At 45.7% G+C, this 19,708-nt stretch overlaps 1 protein-coding gene across 2 annotated transcripts in view; it reads right to left on the bottom strand.

Moving 5' to 3' along the window:
- akr1a1a (aldo-keto reductase family 1, member A1a (aldehyde reductase)) overlaps window positions 1-19,708 on the bottom strand; it is a 49,025-nt gene that overhangs the window by 8,906 nt on the left and 20,411 nt on the right. Inside the window, exons 4-7 of one of the 2 annotated variants that reach the window (XM_055633412.1) lie at window positions 14,541-14,660; window positions 11,801-11,952; window positions 8,693-8,888; window positions 5,011-5,210 (exon numbers count right to left, since the gene is read on the bottom strand). In XM_055633412.1, the coding sequence (XP_055489387.1) occupies window positions 5,011-5,210; window positions 8,693-8,888; window positions 11,801-11,952; window positions 14,541-14,660 (668 nt within the window). The remainder of the gene's footprint in view (window positions 1-5,010; window positions 5,211-8,692; window positions 8,889-11,800; window positions 11,953-14,540; window positions 14,661-19,708) is intronic. The other variant, XM_055633413.1, reaches the window with a different exon arrangement.

The raw sequence follows: 19,708 nt of genomic DNA, 5'->3' as shown, positions 1-19,708 counted from the left end.
TGGTCCATATCCCTCCAAACCTGTCCTATCCATGTACCTGTCAAACTGTTTCTTAAATAATGGGATAGTCTCAGCATCAACTACCTCCTCTGGCAGCTTGTTCCATACACCCACCACCCCTTGTGTGAAAAAACTACCCCTCAGATTCCTATTAAATCTTTTCTCCTTCACCTTTAAGCTATGTCCTCTGGTCCTCGATTCTCCTACTCTGGGCAAGAGATTCTGTGCATCTACCCGATTTATTCCAATCATGATTTTATACAGCTCTATCAGATCACCCCTCATCCTCCTGCGCTCCATGGAATAGAGACCCAGCCTACTCAACCTCTTCCTATAGCTCAGTCCCTCTCGTCCTGGCAACCTCATAAATCTTCTCTGAACCCTTTCAAGTTTGACAATATTCCTATAACATGGTGCCCAGAACTGAACACAATATTCTAGATGCAGTCTCACCAACGTCTTATACAACTGCAACATGACCCCCCCCCAACTTCTATACTCAATAATCTGACTGATGAAGGACAAAGTGCCAAAAGCCTTTTTGTCCACCTTATCTACCTGAGACTCGATCTTCAAGGAACCATGCACCTGTACTCCTAGATCCCTCTACTCTGAAACACTCCCCAGAGGCCTACCATTCCTGCCCTTGTTAGACATCACAAAATGCATCACCTCACACTTCTCTGTATTAAATTCCATCAACCATTCCTCTGCCCACCTGGCCAATCGATCCAGATCCTGCTACAATCTTTCACAACCACCTTCACTATCTGCAAAACCACCCACTTTTGTATCATCAGCAAACTTGCTAATCTTGCACTGTATGTTCTTATCCAAATCAATGATGTAGATGACAAACAGTAACGGGCCCAGCACCGAACCCTGAGGCACACCACTAGGTACAGGCCTCCAGTCCAAGAAGCAACCTTCCACCCACTGCTTCCTTCCATGGAGCAAATTTGCTATCATTCAGCTACCTCTCCTTGGATCCCATGCGATCTAACCTTCCAGAGCAGCCTACCATGCGGAACCTTGTCAAATGCCTTACTGAAATCCATATATACAACATCTATAGCTCTGCCCTCATCGACCATTTTAGTCACGTCTTAAAAAAAATCAATATGATTTGTGAGATATGACCTTCCACATATGAAACCATGCTGACTATCCCGAATCAGCCCTTGCCTGTCCAAATGCCTGTATAACCTATCCTTCAGAATCCTTTCCAACTACAGATGTTAAGCTCACTGGCCTATAGTTCCCAGCATTTTCCCTGGTCCTTCTTGAGAAGAGGCACAACGTTTGCCACCCTCCAGTCTTCTGGCACCTCTCCTGTATTTAAGGACGACTCATAAATTTCAACCAGGACTCCCGCAATTTCCTCTCTGGTTTCCAACAATGTCCTTGGATATATCTGATCAGGCCCTGGAGATTTGTCTGCCTTCATACATCTTTGGACGGTAACACTGACTGCACTCAAAACACTTCCATTAACTGCCCCAAGTTCCTTCGTCCAACTGTTTAACTCCTCGGTAAATACAGAGGGGAAATACTCATTGAGGACCTTGCCCATCTCCTGTAGCTCCACACAGAGGTGACCGCTTTAATTCCTGAGAGGTCCCACTCTCTAATTACACTTTTCCCCCTTAGATATAGATAGATATGCCATTTATTGTCACTATACATGTACAGTGAAACTGAAAGCTGCTCGTACTCAGTGCATACATACAATTTAGCACAAAAAACAAGAAACAGAAAAAACAAAAAACAGAAGGGAGATGGGGGGGGATAGGTGCACAAATTCTGCGGCGCTACATACATATATACATATATACAGATGGAAGTCCGTGTTGGGCGGTGTAGTCAGTGCATGTGTGAATTTGAATTTATAGTAGTTATAATTCTCGGAAAGCAACTATTCCTGAGTGTTTGTCCTGGATTTGATGCACCTATAGCGCCTTCCAGAGGGCAGCAGGTCGAACAGTCCAAACGCAGGATGGGAGCTGTCTTTGATGATCTTCTTTGCCCTGCTAAGGCAGCGGGAGGTGTAGATGTCCATCAGGGAAGCGAGAGGGCAGCCAATGATCCTCTGCGCTGTCCTGGTTACCCTCTGAAGCCTCTCCCTGTCTGCCATGGTGCAGCTGCCATACCATGCTGTAATGCAGTATGTCAGCAGGCTCTCGATGGACGAGCGGTAGAAGGTCAGCAGCAGGTTAGAGTCCAGGTTGTGCTTCCTGAGGACCCTCAGGAAGTGCAGCCGCTGCTGAGCCTTCTTGATGACCGCTGTCGTGTTGTCCGTCCAGGAGATGTCAGCAGCGATATGGGACGCCGAGAAACCGGAAGGTGTTGACCCTCTCCACACACTCGCCGTTGATGTGTAGGGGGGCTAAGTCGGCGCTGTGCCTCCTGAAGTCGACAATGAGCTCTTTTGTTTTCCTGGTGTTCAGAGCCAGATTGTTTTCTGAGCACCAGGTTGTCAACTTCAGGACTTCCTCTCTGTAGGCTGCCTCGTCTCCCTTTGAAATAAGTCCGACCACAGTAGTGTCGTCAGCAAATTTGACGATGCGGTTGTTGTTGTGGGCCGGACTACAGTCGTAGGTGTAGAGACAGTATAAGAGGGGGCTTAGCACACAGCCCTGTGGGGAACCGGTACTCAACCTACGAGTGGAGGAGAGGTGGGGGCCGAGTCTCACAGTCTGGGGCCGGTTAGTGAGGAAATCCTTTATCCAGGCACATGTGACAGTGGGGAGGCCGAGAGTGACCAGTTTACCAATGAGAATGTCCGGAATGATTGTATTAAAGGCTGAACTAAAATCCACAAAGAGCATCCGGACGTAGCTCTGCCCCTGCTCCAGATGGCTCAGCACAGAGTGGAGAGCTACGGTGATGGCGTCTTCTGTGGATCTGTTTTGGCGATAGGCGAATTGGTGGGGGTCGAAGTCTGGTGGTAGGTAGTCCTTGATGTGCTGGAGGACCAACCTCTCGAAGCACTTCGTGATTACCGGAGTGAGGGCCACAGGACGGTAGTCATTAAGGCTGGTGATGGTAGACTTCTTCGGCACAGGGACGATTGTGGCTGATTTTAGGCAGGACGGAATAACTGCCTGGGCCAGGAAAGGTTGAAAATTCTGGTGAAGATGGCAGTGAGCTGGTGGGCGCACGCTTTGAGCACCTTACCAGGGACTCCATCTGGGCCGGTAGCCTTCTTGGGGTTCACTGCCAGGAGCACCCGTCTGACATCATGTTCCCTGACAGTGAGTGGAGTAGTACAGGAGCTAGGTGAGGGTGGAAACAGGGCTGTAGCAGGTGAGTGCTGCTGTTGTGATGTTTCAAAGCGGGAGAAGAAGCAATTTAGCTTTTCTGCCAGCGGCGCACTCAGGTCTTCTGACTTTGTGGCACAGCCTCTGTAGTTGGTAATGTCTTGTATGCCCCGCCATACCTCCCGTGTATTATTGCTGGACAAGTGGGACTCTATGCTCCTCTTATGGTCCGCCTTGGCTTTTTTAATACCACTTTTCAGATCGGCTCGAGCAGCCCTGTACAGAGCTCTGTCACCTGACCTGAAGGCAGCATCGCGAGCTCTGAGGAGTGTGCGGACCTGGCTGGACATCCAGGGTTTCTGGTTTGGGAAAACCCGAATGTTTTTGTCTACAGTCACATTTCCGATGCAGAACTTGATATAGTCCAGCACCGATTCTGTGAGAGTTTCCAGATCCTGGTGTTCGAATATGTCCCAGTTTGTCTGTGTAAAGCAGTCCTGTAGATTGGAGAGTGCATTTTCAGGCCAGGTTGTAACAGATCTTATGGTGGGCCTGGCACTGCGTCTGAGGGGGGTGTAGGCTGGAGAGAGCAGGAGGGAGAGATGATCTGACTGGCCGAGTTGGGGGAGGGGGATGGCTCTATACGCGTGCTTGATATTGGTGTAGACATGATCCAGCGTGTTCACCCCTCTAGTAGAACACTTGACATGTTGGTAGAATTTCGGCAGTACAGTCTTCAAGTTGGCCTTATTAAAGTCCCCTGCGATTATGTGAACACCTTCGGGGTGATCCCGCTGCTGTTCGTTAATGGTGTTCAGCAGGAGAGAGAGCGCCTTGTTTACATTGGCTTCAGGTGGAATATACACAGCCGTGACAATCACGACTGTTAGTTCTCTCGGTAGAAAAAAAGGCCGGCATCTTACAGACATGTACTCGAGGTCAGGGGAACAATGATTGGCTATGATTGTCCCGTTGTTGCACCAATTCTCATGCACGTATATACAGAGACCCCCTCCCCTGCTCTTACCGGAGTCCATAGTCCTGTCCCCGCGGAGCAGAAAGCGACCTGCTAGCTGCATGCTAGCATCAGGTATCCCCGGGTGAAGCCAGGTTTCGGTGATGCTCATAACACAGCAGTCGCGGACATATCGATTTCCGGCGAGTTGTACTTCCAGGTCATCCATTTTGTGAACCAGGGATCTGGCGTTGGAGAGATACAGGCTCGGTAGAGGTGGCTTGTGTGGTCGATTCCTTAGCCTTAGCAAAGCACCGGACCTGCGGCCTCGCTTCTGCTTCCTCTCCCTCCTCCGTCTGCGCCGCCTCCTAGACCTCGACCACGGGGACCCCGGTGGTCTTGCTATGTCGCCCGGGATGTTATACTTGCGATGGAAGACACCCGAAACCACAGACTGACGTTGGTCACCGATATCCCCGATATCCACGAGGTTCCTTATGTATTTATAAAATATTTTGGGATTGTCCTTAATTCTACCCGCCAGAGCTGGCCCCTTTTTGCCCTTTGATCTCCTTTTTCAATTTACTCCTTAGTTCGCAAAACTCCTCCAGGGATGCACTTGATCCCAGCTGCCTATAGCTGTCCCATGCATCCTTCTTGTTTTTGACCAATGCCTCAATTTCCCTCGTTAACCAAGCTTCCTTACGTTTGCCTGCTCTGCCCTTCACTCTAACGGGGACATACATATCCTGAGCTTTCGTCAGCAAAATTGAATTATTTTCCATGCTACTTCACCTTATGATAACTTGAGCTGGAGATTTTCCATATTTTTTTGCTATTTCCAGTATTCTTGGATCTTCTAACAGTTTTGGGTCATCAGGTCTGGCCCACGGACGGTCAGATGATCCCAGAGGACTGTACGCTGTAACCACAATCCTACGTTTTGTGCAGTGGTCCACAAGCTTACTTTGGTTCAGGTAAGGATGGCATTCAATCTGCAGAGGAAAGCCGACAAATGTTTAGTTCATAATGAGGAGACCAGCACTACATTATCATTCAAGGCCACCCTGATATATTCTGAAGCTGCAAGCTCATGACATTTACAGACAAATCAAAATTTCAATCTGATCTTGAACTTTACTTAACAAATGAAATGTCCAGTGAATGAGTTACAGACACAGCTTAGATATATCAAACCTAGAATATTGGGCATTCATTTGCACCTGAGGTTTCTCCACTACTGGCTGCTCCATTATGGTCATTGTTGGGAGGCACTGGAATTCACACACAATTATTCTTCACAATGAAAAGGAAAAGGCAATTAGATAGAATTACACTCTACTTAACTCTACTCAATCACTGGCACATTAAAGGACCTGTCCCACTTGGATGTAATTTACATGATATCATTTACGCATCACGATGTGCACGTGATGGTGCTCATTACGCCCGCATGGTGCGTGGTGATGTAAGCAGTGACGCGCGGTCGCGTGCGGCGCCCCAGGATTTTGGGATGTACAAAATCTTTGTGCGCCATCTACTTGACGCACAAATGACGCCCAAGTGGGACTGGCCCTTAACACAAAATGAGATGTTTCTCCACTGCATCTCAATCTGAAGAAGGGTCTCGACCCGAAACGTCACCCATTGCTTCTCTCCAGAGATGCTGCCAGTCCCGCTGAGTTACTTCAGCATTTTGTGTCTATCTCCAAACGTCTTGGCCCCGCTCTGGGAGTAGGAGTGGGGGCGGATCCGGATCCGCAATGGCCGTGAGCCCCAGGCCGAGCTCGGTGATCGTTTGCCCGCTTCTGCTGCTGTTGGAGGTGAGACGTTGCGCCGCGCCAGGGTCTTGGGCCTGTCCCACTTTGGCCGTCAGTTATGCGACAGGTCGGTGGCGCGTGAAGATTTTGTGCATGACGAAGTCCATACTACTCCACGCCACTCCACACTCCTCCACACCACACAATGCCATGCGCCCGTCCCACACTACCCACGTGCTACCCACACACTAGCACGCCACGTAAATGGCGTGCGAATGACGGCCAAGTGGGACAGGCCCTTAACTTTATTGTCTGCTCACTATGATTCCTGTGTGCAGTCAGCACCAGTCCCATTGGTCATTGGCGCCGTTGGCAATGGCCCCAGTGATGCTAATAATGGGGCCTGCACCTCAGTTTAATTTATTGTCACATGTACAGTGACAAGGTGCAGTGAAAAGCTTTTGTTGCATGCTATCCACATGTGTCTGCGGTTATCATTTAGAATTGTACTTTGTGACAAATTCTGATTGTGGGAGAGATCATGATTAACGTTTCTCCAGTTCTGATGACACAAAGGGAAAAGTATGTCTAGCACTTGTAAAGATAGGGGTGAGGGGAAGGTCGGCAGAGGCTGGATGCCGGATGATGGAAGGTCACTTTGAAAAGGTAGCCCAAAATATCTGCATGCAAAGCCATTAGAAGGTCAGAGACTTGGCACGGGCTGTCAATATCAGAGAATAGACCTTCAAATAGTACAGCAAACCAGGTGCCCCAAATCTCAATTCACCACCTCATCTATCTGGGCTCATACCAAAAACGTGCATGTCTTTGTACATTGTACAAACGTACCTTTGTACATTGCAGACTGCATTTCAGTTTATACAGGTAGCTACCTGTTCAACCATAAACGCCACATCACCCAAAAAGACTGTGAACCGCATTCAGAAGAAGGAAACCCACAAATAAACGTGGCATGACTAATCAGATTGAAAGTGATGGCATTGCATGTTCTAGTTATGGGAAGAACCATTGCTAAATCACTGGCCACAAACAGGCAGGCCCACTGTGTATGATGGGCCCCACCTGTCACCTTTCATCCTTATCCCATGATATCTCCTGAGTTACAGGCAGCAGATGCCATCAGCACACATTTCCTTTCACTCTCCCTTCACAACAATCTTACCCGTTACCATTTTGCAATGAAGTGGGCAGCTTTGCCTAGGATTTGGTTTGAGTGTGCAGACCATGATCTTGTAGCTGGTGGATAAAGCTCTGGGGCGTCGGGAAATGAATCATAATGTGGAACTGTACAATTTATAACGTTATTGGGGATTATATATGTTGTGTTGCCTTTTAGTTTTATTTGAGGGAATATTGAGAGAATATTGGATTCCTGAAGACGGAGAGAAGATAAGGGTTGTGTTACTGTTGGTTAATGGATATAGGGATTGGGGCCAATGATACTGCACTTGAAGAGCCAGAAAAAAGTGGTCTGGGTTGCTGCCTTCTTTTTTCCTCACGTTTCCTCTTCAATGTTGTCCTCAGTCCTTTTTGCGTAGCTCGACCTGGTATGTATTGTCTCTGCTAATCTTCCCTGATATGCACAGTTTATAGAGCAAGACAGGCCACCACACCCATGCAATTGGTTTGTGGAGTATATTAGCAGTCACCACATTTCCAGCATATTTTTGCAAACACATCATAAAAAGATAACACAGCAGAACAAATAAAAAACAAAAACGCCTGTAAATATGATCGCTTGATGCATGAGTAACTCAGCGGGTGAGGCAGCATCTCTGGAGAGAAGTAATGGGCGATGTTTTGGGTCGAGGTCAATGTGAAGAAGGGTCTCGACCCGAAACGCCGTTCATTCCTTCTCTCCAGAGATGCTGCCTTACCCGCTGAGTTACTCCAGCATTTTGTGGCTACCGATTTAAACCAGCATCTGCAGATCTTTCTTACATCGCTTGATGCATGCTTTGTAAAGAAAGTAGTTTGGTTCCTCTGTGGAATTCTAAAGCAACATTGCTGACTTGATATCGGTTGTTGATATTGACAGATGACCTGATCCAGCTGCTCTGCATAATTCTTACCTTTGTTAAATGCATCCATTATCTATAATTAAGGGCTTGGTGTTCTTCCTGGTTTGGATGTCTGGAGCCACTCTCAAAATAAGGGGTTGGCTATTCAGGGCGGAAATGAGATGAGATTTCTTCATCCAGAAATTAGTGTATATTTGCAGTGTACAAGAAGCTAAATGACTTACTTATACTGCTATTTCTTAAGCATCCGGTTTGCATTGCTAATTTTTTTTTTCCTTTTTATTTTATTATTTATTTCGAACAGAATAAAAGAATAAAAAGCAAGTGTGAAACAGCATACAAAAACCACAACAAGAATATTTATAAAGTGTCATAAACAATATCTATAAATAAATGAAATTGTATGTGTCCGAAAAGGAGCAGGTATATACATCTATATACCATAGATGGCAAAGATGAAAAGGCTATTGTGTTAAGCAGGCTTCTGGTATATGCGAAAATGCAAAGTAGGTATCTATAAATCTTATATTTTTGATAGTGCAATTGTTTTTCCCATTCCTTGTTATCCTTTTATTCATATCGTGCTGTATGGCAATTTATGAAAGTTAGTTTCACTATAATAAAGGTTTCTAAACGAGAAGAAATTTTTTCAAATATTATGATGTTGACACTAACCTGATTAACAACTGGCCTGTGGGTTACAGTTGATAATAGATCATCTATTTGCCTTGCATTGAAGTTGGATAAGCCAAGTGCCTTGACCCAACCTTTTTCCACTAATTTTTCCATGGCCTTCCAAGTATCCTTGTAATCAGTATCAGCATAACGCACTGATCCATCATCATTAATTGGCATCATAATGTTGCCCCGTCTGCAGGGGACAGAATCAGATCATTATCTGCTGCAAGGTAGATGTTCCTTCCACACTGACACTCAAGAGCACCTGAGTCTCAATTCTTACTTACATTTCAGTTTATCTTCTGAATTAATTGGATCAGAGCAGGAAGGGAAAGTTCAAAAGACACAAGGAATTGCAGATGCTGGAATCACGAGCAAAACACAAAGTGCTGGAAGCATTTCGCTGGTCAAGTAGCATCTGTGGAGGGAATGGACAGGCGACGTTTCGGGTCGAACCCCTTTTTCAAAAGAGTCAGTTGCCCAGCTCCTGCTTATGCTGCAAATAAAAGTGTCAAGGAGCAAGGGCATCTGGACCTGAGACCACTTGCACACGCAATTAGAGCATTTAGAGTATAGTGTTAAGCTCTGGGAACCATTATTATAGGAAAGATGTAAAGCTGAAAAGGGTACAGAGAAGATTTACGAGGATGTTGCCAGGACTAGAGGGTCTGAGCCATAGGGAGAGTTGAGTAGGCTGGGCTCCATTCCCTGGAGCGTAGGAGGATGAGGGATGATCTTAAAATGTATAAAATCATGAGAGGAATAGATTGGATAGATGCACAGAGTCTCTTGCCCAGAGTTGGTGAATCGAGGACCAGTCGACATAGGTTTAAGGTGAAGGGGAAAAGATGTAATAGGAATCTGAGGGGTAACTTTGTCATACAAAGGGTGGTGGGTGTATGGAACAAGCTGCCAGAGGAGGCAGTTGAGGCTGGGACTATCCCAACACTTAAGAAGCAGTTAGACAGGTACATGGATAGGCCAGGTTTGGAGGGATATGGACCAAATGCAGGCAGATGGGATTATTGTAGCTGGGACATGTCGGCTGGTCCACTGGATTAGGACGTTGTTCTTTGTGCTATGTGGGAGTCGGCATGCAATGCTGTTATATGAATAAGACATTGGCAAATTTCACTTCTCATTGCGAGTCTTGTGTCTCAACAGTGACTGCCCAGAATATTACTCCACTATCATATCTTAGGAAGCAAGCCACTTTAGTTTTCATGTAGATGATCTGAATGACGCAAGAAACAAGGGCTTGATACGCCTTTTGAAAGGGAAAATGGAAGTGGAATACAGTCTTTGTTCTGTGAGTTTCATCATTTCGAATGAGCTGGTTTGTTGTCTCAGTGTCTCCTCCTGTGGGCTCAGTGAATGTTTTACAATCTTCTAGCTTACCCTAATGTGGGCCAATACAGTATATGGTCATCAGTATATGGTCAACACAGTATATGTTCAACTGCAGAGCCAACTTTATGCAAAGCTTCTAGGGTTTTTAGCTGTTTTCCAAATGGAAGAGAAATGATAAAGCAAGTATTAAATGTTTGCCATCCTACTTCCAGAAAGCAGTTTTTGATATCCATCTCAGTTATTTTGAAATATTGATGTCAAAAAAAAAAAAAAAATCCTTTGTAGAATGTTGATGGGACTGGCCCATCTTTATTGACATTCTTTGTTGCTATTTCAGAGAACAGTTAATGTTGACTTCTAGGGACACCTTTAGAGAAAGAGACAGCATGGAAAGAGGCCATTTAGTTCACCGAATCCGCTCTGACCAGCGATCACCCCATGCACTAACAGTATCCTACACACTCGGGACAATTTACAATTTATTGAAGGCAATTAACCTACCAAACCTGCATGTCTCTGGAGTGCGGGAGTAAACCGGACCACCCGGAGAAAACCCATGCGGTCAGAGAGAGAACATACAAACTCCATGTACACAGTACCCATAGTCAGGATCAAACCCAGGTCTCTGGTTTTCTAAGGCAGCAAGTCTACTGTGCTGCACATTATTTTGCCAATCCTCATTTTTAGAGTTTTCCCTGTTCCTGGACAATAAAGAAAGTGTCCCGGCACAAATCGGACAAAGTGAAGATGACAGATTTTGTTCCAGGAATGACATTATATTTTGTTCCATGGTCACTATTAATGATTCCATCTTACTGAGTTTTAAATTGCCCATTTGTCAATGTGGTAGTCAGATCAATAATTAATTTCTCCGTGGTTATATTTGTAGACTAGAATCCAATGTTCCTGCGACCAATGTGCATTCAAACTGGAGATACTTAAGCCCCTGTCCCACTTACGTGTACTTGGCACGCTAATTACGCAACCTCGTGGTCGCGTTGAGCCTCGACGGTCCCGCGAAGGTCGTGCGCGACTTCATTCGACCACACAGCCGTCTGGAGCGCGTGACGTCATTTGAAGATGGACGCAAAATGCCGGAGTAACTCAGCAGGACCAGCAGCATCTCTGGAGAGAAGGAATGGGTGATGTTTCGTGTCGAGACTCTTCTTCAGTCTGAAAGAAGGGTCTTGACCCGAAACGTCACCCATTGCTTCTCTCCAGAGATGCTGCCGGTCCCGCTGAGTTACTCCAGCATTTTGTGTCTATCTTCAATTTTCTTGGCCCCCGCTCTGGGAGTAGAAGTGGGGATGGATCCGGACCGCAACGGCCGTGAGCCCCAGGCCGAGCTCGGCGATCGTTTGCCTGCTTCTGCTGCTGTTGGAGGTGAGACGTTGCATTGCGCCAGGGTCTTGGGCCTGTCGCACTTTGGCTGTCAGTTCCGCGACAGACGCGCGATGATTTCATTCGCTACAAATATTTCGGAGACCCGCACGATATCTTGCACAACTACATACCCCTCCGCGCTTCTAAATGGGACTGGCCCCGCGTGGCCATACGATGCCCATGCGCCTCAACGCGATTACGAGGTCGCATAATTTGCGTGCCAAGGACACGTAAGTGGGACAGGCCCTTTAGCATTTGGTTTGATTTAATTAGGTTATTAGCTGAGGTAAAAAAAAATCTGAATTACATTTGAGATTTGGAAATACAACCTTAATCTTGGAAATAAGTTTAAATAACCATACAGTTACTTACTCAAATGCCATTGGCCAGTGCATCAAATACAAATCTAAGTAGTCCACCTGCAAGTCTGCTAATGTTTTACGGCATGCTGGTTCTACGTCATCTGGGTGATGCTTGGTGTTCCAAAGTTTGGACGTAATGAAAATATCTTCCCGCTTGATACACTATAGAAGAATGCCAAGATTTAAAAAAACATTGACCAAGCTGAAAAAGTTTTTTGCTCTCCAACTAAAACTATAATGTTTCTTAGTGTCGGAAGGAACTGCAGATGCTGGTTTACACTGAAGATAAATGCAAAATGCTGCAGTTACAGTGGGTCAGGCAGCATCTGTGAAGGAAAGGAATAGGTGACGATTCGGGTCGAGACCCTTCTTCAGGCTCAGAGTCACGGGAGAGGGAAACTAAAGATATGAAGAGGTTCAAAGAACAAATGACTGAAATGTATGCAAAATGACAAATCAAAGCCAGCAACGATGATCAAGAAGAGGTGGAGCCCACAATGGTCCTTTGTTGGCTGTGAAGAAGGTGAAAACAAGTGAAACTAATGAGTGAAACAGTGAAACTAAGCAGGATGACAGTAAGAGGGTTACTTGCATTCCCTCTCTCTCCATCCCTCCCCTGCTCTAGTCGTCCTACTGGTTCCATGTCATTACTCCAGTATTTTGTGTCTATCTCTAATGTTTCTTTGCTCTCCAACTACAATCTCCAACTTGAATATCCTTAATGAACACCAGAAAATGTAGACTTCTCTCATTGCCTCATGCATATATTGGTCTGTTTATAACCAAATGGACCCCACTCTTCCCTAATTATACTCTTGCTCCTTATACACATTAACTACCTTTGGATTTTCCTTCAAGTTGCCTGTCAGTGATATTTCATCGCCCCTCTTTGCTCTCCTAATTTATTTTTTACTCCTGCATTCCCTATAACCTTTAAGGTTCTCCTCCATTTTCATTGCTCTTATCATACCATGTGCTTTCTTTATCAAAGCTTCCATACCTCATGGTGTCCAGTGTTCCCTGGATTTCCCTTTATTGTTACAGGGACACTTTGATCCTAAACTCACCATTTCACTTTGAAATGAAATCAGGCTCAGTCTGAAGAAGAGTCTCGACACGAAACGTCACCCATCCCTTCTCTCCAGTCGCGACACGAAACATTACCCATCTATTCTGTCCCGCTGAGTTACTCCAGGATTTTGTATCTATCTTTGGTGTAAACCAGCATCTGCAGTTCCTTCCTACACATTTCATTTTAAAAGTTGTGTATACTCAAAGGACATCAAAGTATAAGAACAAAAAAGAAATGAATAATTTCAATAAAACCATTTTGAATTGCTCTTTAATACACAGAGAAGGATAAATGAGTCCCACTGAGAATATGAACATATTCAATATTCAATAACAATAACTCCAGTGAGAATTCAGCACTTTTAAATTACATCATAATATTGAATTCCACAAGAGTCGACACTGTCCGACATCACTACAAAATAATCATTGATACATTGCCTCTCACGGGGTTTTTCCTGAAGGTGAATCCCTAGATCAGGCTCATGCTATCAATCATGCCGTCCAAGAGTATTTATCAAACATATTGGAGTATAGCAGGAACTATACACCAGGAGGTGCAACTCCAGAGCAAACAAAATCATGAGAGACCCCTTCCACCCCTGCAACGGACTGTTCCAGCTGCTACGGTCAGGTAAACGCCTCCGTTGCCATGCGGTGAGAATGGAGAGGTTGAGAAGGAGTTTCTTCCCAGAGGCAATTCGGACTGTAAACGCCTATCTCACCAGGGACTAACTCTACAGAACGTTTTTCCTTCCATTATTTATTATGTAAAATAATATGTGTGTTATGATTGTGTGTATAATTTGTTTGGTTGTTTTGTTGTTTGTCTTTTGCACAAAAGTCCCCGCGAGCATTGCCACTTTAATTTCACTGCACATCTCGTATGTGTATGTGACAAATAAACTTGACTTGATTTGACTTGAGTAACATTTACTCACAATTTCACTGTGAATTATATGGTAATGAAGTAAAATATAATGTCGAAATCTTTACTGAATGCTTAAAGATGAATAAAGAATTGTACTTAAAAATAAAAGTGTAAACAAGCTTGAAGTTGGAAAAAATCAACACTAACTATTTTCAGCAGCAAATCAAAAGCTAAAACAGAATCTTTAATCTTGATGTCTAATTCGCTTCACTGTCCAACGATCACTAAGAAACCCAGCCTCACACCAATATTCACACATGGTGGCTATTAATTACAATTTATGTTGGATGTGATAAACTAATATGAGTAAAGGTTAAATATTTGGCTTCCCTTAAACAATTTCCTGTTCTGGCTGCTTGAAAATAGATATAAGCTATGAGCCAAATCTAAGCTGCATCCATTGCTATTTTATCACAGCTATCATTGTAACCAAGGACTGTCCTCAGCTGAACCTCCTCTGGAACAGAGGAATTGAAGTGAAAGCCTTGGCTGAATTATCCATTCCTAAATCCACCGTGTGTAAATTTTAAATACTGTTGTCACTAAATCAACAAAGATTTTTTATCCAGCCAGATTCAGGCATCTTTGGTGATTTGATCAGACATATAAACCCAGGTGAATAAATGTAATCGTCAAAGTCCACATTCAGACTTTAAAATACTTAATTCTTAATTAATGACATTTGGTCTAAATTACTCACACGTTGATATTGCTTCCATTAAAACTACAAACACTGCAATATCCTTACTTTATTGGTTTGTATTTTTTCGTGGAGAGCTTCTCCAATTTCATGCTCATTGCTGTAGCCAGAAGCGCAGTCTATGTGCCGGTATCCTATTTCAAGAGCATAGCTAACTGCTGTTTTCACCTACAGAGAGCAAAGACACACTGTTAAAAAACACTGTTAGATTCAGACTGTATGGACTGAGTATTATAGCATCAAAGGAAGCCATTTTGGGCCACTGAGTATGTTTGATCAGAGCAATCCCATTCCCTAATTTATTTCATTGTAAATTATTCTATCTCACATGCTTATCAACTGGTTCCCTCTGATTCTCCCTGTTGTGCTTCGGCCCATTGCTATTTGTCATCTATAACTATGATTCAGATGAGAATGTACATGGCATGACTAGCAAGTTTGCAGATGACACTAAAGTGGGTGGTATTGTAGATAGTGAAGATGGTTTTCAAAGATTACAGCAGGATCTTGATCAGTTGGGCAGGTGGGCTGAGGAATGGTTAATGGAATGTAATGGAGAGAAATGTGAGGTAGTGTATTTTGGGAAGTCTAACATGGGCAGGACCTGCACAGTGAATGGTAGGGCTCCGGGGAGTGTTGTGGAGCAGAGGGATCTAGGAGTGCAGGTGTAATGTATATAATGTAATTAGCATATGTTATGTCTTGTGCGCGGGGACGCATGCGCTGGAGGAGACTCGTGGTGGCGTCCTGCAATAAAGAAGCTTGTTAGTTTACTCCTGTATCTGAGAGTTCTTTTGAGTCAGTTCCAAGTACCCAAAATACACTACAATTGGCGACGAGGATGGGATAGAGTTTGTGAACTCACCCACAGGACTGTTTTGCAACACACATGTTTGTTTAACAGTTTAAACTGTAGATACGGAGTTGTGTCGCAGTTGTTTGCGAGCTGGACAAGAGAGGCCTGCAGATCCCTCTATGCCGGGGACTGCATTTAAAACATCAGCTGTACAAGTCGGCGAGTTTTGTCAGGCTATCTCTATGTTGTGTCTACGTGGCAAGATGTCGTCCTTCGGATTGTTACTCATTTTAGACTGAGTTTTGTTTTTGTCAAATTCCTCAAGCTGAACAGTCTTTGTATAAGTTTTAGGTGAATTGTTACACCAAAACACAGAACAACAGCACGAAGAGGATAAAAGAACAGAAAAGGAAAGAAGAAAGACTGTCAAAAAAAAAAGGTTGTGTTTGGAAACAAAGTGGAACGGCACCAAGCCAAAAGATTTGGCGCCAAATGGTTTTGAATTGGCGCCAAAGAAAAGAAAGGTCGGAACAGGAAGCAAGGAAAACAAGTGGGGCAGTAAGTAAGTGTCACCGAAGAAAGCAGCCGAAAGCTGGAAGCCTAACCAGCAGGACAGCGATGGTGCCAACTTACCTGGAACATTTTCCAGGTCTGTGTAGCCAAGGCAAAGGGGCAGAAGAGGCCCAGTAGCCGCCACCGACTTTGGACGTTTTCCAGGGCTGTGTAGTCCACAGCCAGGCCCAGGAGCCGCCAACGACGTCGAGTGAAGGCCTAGTACCGGGTAGGTCACGGGCAGGTCCAGTGAAGCCACCGACGAAACAGAGTCAGCCCGGCTGGGAGAAGAGTCAACCCGGTCGAGGGAGAAAGTCGGCCGCGTGAGAAGCGGACCAGCAGCGAGAAAAAAAAGCTCGGCCACGCGTGAGAAGCGGACCGGTCGTGAGAGAAAGCCCGGTCGCAAGAGACGGCCATGAGCAGAGAAAGCCTGGTCGGGAGCAGAGTCAGCCCGACCGTGAGCAGAAGAGAGGGTCCGGCCGCGCAAGAGAAGCGGACTGGCCGAGGGGGAAAGCCCGGACGTGAGAGGAAGTCCAGCCCCGAGCAAAGAGTGGGTCCGCACGAGAGATGCAGGACAGCACTCAAGCACTTCAGCCCGGTCGGGAGTAGAGTCAGCCCAGTCGTGAGGGCTGTGGAGACAGCGGGCAGGCAAATCAGCAGAGCAGCAGTAGTCGACTTGGCAGCGAGCCAGCGGCAGCAAAAGTAACGGTGAAGCCCGGAGGAGCCAGCAAAAGCAGCAAAAGTGGAGGTCTGACGAGACCGGCAGCAAAAGTACCGGTGGGGACAGCTCGAGAGGTCGAGAAGGCACTGGAGTCCATAGGCCGACAAGCTGGACCGGTCAAATTCTTCAAAGTAAAAGCAGGACTGTTGAATGTAATGCGTTAGACGGTAGGCGGCGCGACTCTCGTCAGCAGCGGCCTCTGCAGCCCGTCCGCGTTTTATTATTTTTCTGTCTATGTTTTTATGTAGTTTTTGTTATTTTTTGTTGGGGTGTGTGTGTGGGGGGTGGGAGGGAGGGAGGGGGAAACTTTTAAATCTCTCCCTGCACGGGAGACCCGACCTTTTCTCGTCGGGTCTCCGTTATCGTTGGGAGCGGCCTCCAACAGGAAGAGGCCGGGGACTCTGGTGCCGACGACTCACCGTCACCGTCGCGGAGCTGGCCGAGTCCGGAGCGGGTGGAGGAGCGCTGCTGCTGCTGCTGCTGTGGCCCGACCGGAGAGTCGGAGGCTGCTACTGCGGGTCTGCGGACGGCGGCACCGGGAGCCCGCGGGTCCCTGGAGGGAGACCGCTTTTCAGGGCTCTCGCAACGGCGACTTCTCCCGCCCGAGTTGCGGGGTCGAAGAGCTCCTGGAGCGGGGCCTTACAGCACCGCCCCGCGCGGCTTAGAATGGCCGCGGGACTCTGCGAGCGCACGCCGGGGGCTCTAACACCAAGACCCGGTGTGCGACCTCGCACCACCCGGCGTGGCTTTAATGGCCGCGGGACAATCGCCATCGCCAGCCGGGGGCTTTGACTTTGACTCTGACATCGGGGGGGGGGGGAAGAGTGCAGTGGAGAGATAAGTTTATTTGGCCTTCCATCACAGCAATGTGATGGATGTTTATGTAAATTATGTTGTGTCTTGGGTCTATTTGTTTGTAATGTATGGCTGCAGAAACGGCATTTCGTTTGGACCTCAAGGGGTCCAAATGACAATTAAGTATATCTTGTATCTTGTATCTTGTTGTTCACTATTCCTTCACAGTAAAAGCGGGACTGTTTGGATGTAATGCATTGGTCACTGTTATTAATAGTAAATCTGTGTTAAAATGTTCTAAATGTCTATTAACATGAAATGTTGGTTAATAGTATAAATCTATTATTATAAGAATTAGTAATAGTCAGTGGGCTGGATCACTTCTTAGTGTGTAGAAGGATTAAGTCTAGTGCAGAATACACAGTGCGAGAAAAGAAGATAGTGCAGCTGAATAGCAACAGGTAGCATGGCTTTTCAAATTGTAGGAAACGTGCCCCAGTTAGATTCTGGGTGTAATTTTGAGAAATGGACCAAAGTCTTGGAGGCTTGTTTAATATCCAATGATATTGTTGCAGAGAAGAAGAAGAGGGCATGGTTCATATTAGGCTTAGGAAGAGAGAGTTATCAAACCTTACGTATGTTACTGCTGCCATTTAAGCCCACAGATAAAAATGTATGAGCAGTGTAAGGAGGCTTTAATGGCGCATTTCTCGCCAAAACCTCCAAGGGTATCCAGAGGCAAGGAGCCTGAACTAAAGAGGGCAGAGAGTCTCTCACAGGACCAAGGTCAAGTGCAAAGGGACAAAGGTCAAGTGCAAAAGGACAAAGGTCAAGTGCAAAAGGACAAAGGTCAAGTGCAAAAGGACAAAGGTCAAGTGCAAAAGGACAAAGGTCAAGTGCAAAGGGACACAAGTCAAGTGCAAAGGGACACAAGTCAAGTGCTAAGGGACAAAGGGCAAATGCAAAGTGGCAGAAGTCAAAGGCAAAGAGAAATTGTCATCCAAAGGGCAACCCTAGCTATTCATAGAAACATAGAAATTAGGTGCAGGAGTAGGCCATTCGGCCCTTCGAGCCTGCACCGCCATTCAATATGATCATGGCTAATCATCCAACTCAGTATCCCGTACCTGCCTTCTCTCCATACCCCCTGATCCCCTTAGCCACAAGGGCCACATCTAACTCCCTCTTAAATATAGCCAATGACCTGGCCTCAACTACCCTCTGTGGCAGAGAGTTCCAGAGATTCACCACTCTCTGTGTGAAAAAAGTTCTTCTCATCTCGGTTTTAAAGGATTTCCCCCTTATCCTTAAGCTGTGACCCCTTGTCCTGGACTTCCCCAACATCGGGAACAATCTTCCTGCATCTAGCCTGTCCAACCCCTTAAGAATTTTGTAAGTTTCTATAAGATTCCCTCTCAATCTCCTAAATTCTAGAGAGTATAAACCAAGTCTATCCAGTCTTTCTTCATAAGACAGTCCTGACATCCCAGGAATCAGTCTGGTGAACCGTCTCTGCACTCCCTCTATGGCAATAATGTCCTTCCTCAGATTTGGAGACCAAAACTGTACGCAATACTCCAGGTGTGGTCTCACCAAGACCCTATTCAAGCTGCATTCAGGGGTATGAAGGTACGGAGAGAAATCTGGAACAAACAGAAGGCAGCAACGGTAATACAAGCTGCATTTAACCATATAACAATTACAGCACGGAAACAGGCCATCTCGACCCTTCTAGTCCGTGCCGAACACATAATCTCCCCTAGTCCCATATACCTGCGCTCAGACCATAACCCTCTATTCCCTTCCCATCCATATAACTATCCAATTTTTTTTTTTTTTTTTAGAGGCACAGAGTATACCGTCAATACAAGGCAATGAGATTGGCAGCTATAATAGTACAAACCCATTATAGGGCACACCTTCAAATGGAAAGTGATCGCAAAACTTACATGAAGGTACGCAGAAGCGTTGTACTGCTTCAGGCAGCCTACCGTGGAATGCTTGTTCGAAGGCAACTGCGGGGCATGCATAAATCTGTCAAGGTCATACAGACTTATTATCAGATGTATAAACAGCGTCAGTATTTTAAGAAACTACGCTGGTCTGCCATTGTGGTACAGCAACGATACAGAGCATGCCAGATAAGAGATGTCCAAGTGAGACAGTATAAGAGTTTGAGGGAAGCAGTGGTGTGTATTCAGGCCTTATACCGCGGGATCAAAGCCAGAGTATTGGTAGAGAAAACCAAGGCAGCACGCTGTATTAAGTCATTCATAAGAATGTGCATTACTAGAAAGCATTTCTTGATGCAAAAGGCGGCTGTAGTCACTCTGCAAGCTGCAGACCGTGGTT

Source organism: Leucoraja erinacea, chromosome 1 (genome assembly GCF_028641065.1).
Source record: "Leucoraja erinacea ecotype New England chromosome 1, Leri_hhj_1, whole genome shotgun sequence".
In the NCBI taxonomy this organism is placed as follows: domain Eukaryota; kingdom Metazoa; phylum Chordata; class Chondrichthyes; order Rajiformes; family Rajidae; genus Leucoraja; species Leucoraja erinaceus.
The sequence above is the reverse complement of the archived record's forward strand: the minus strand, read 5'-3'. Positions and strand labels throughout refer to the sequence as shown.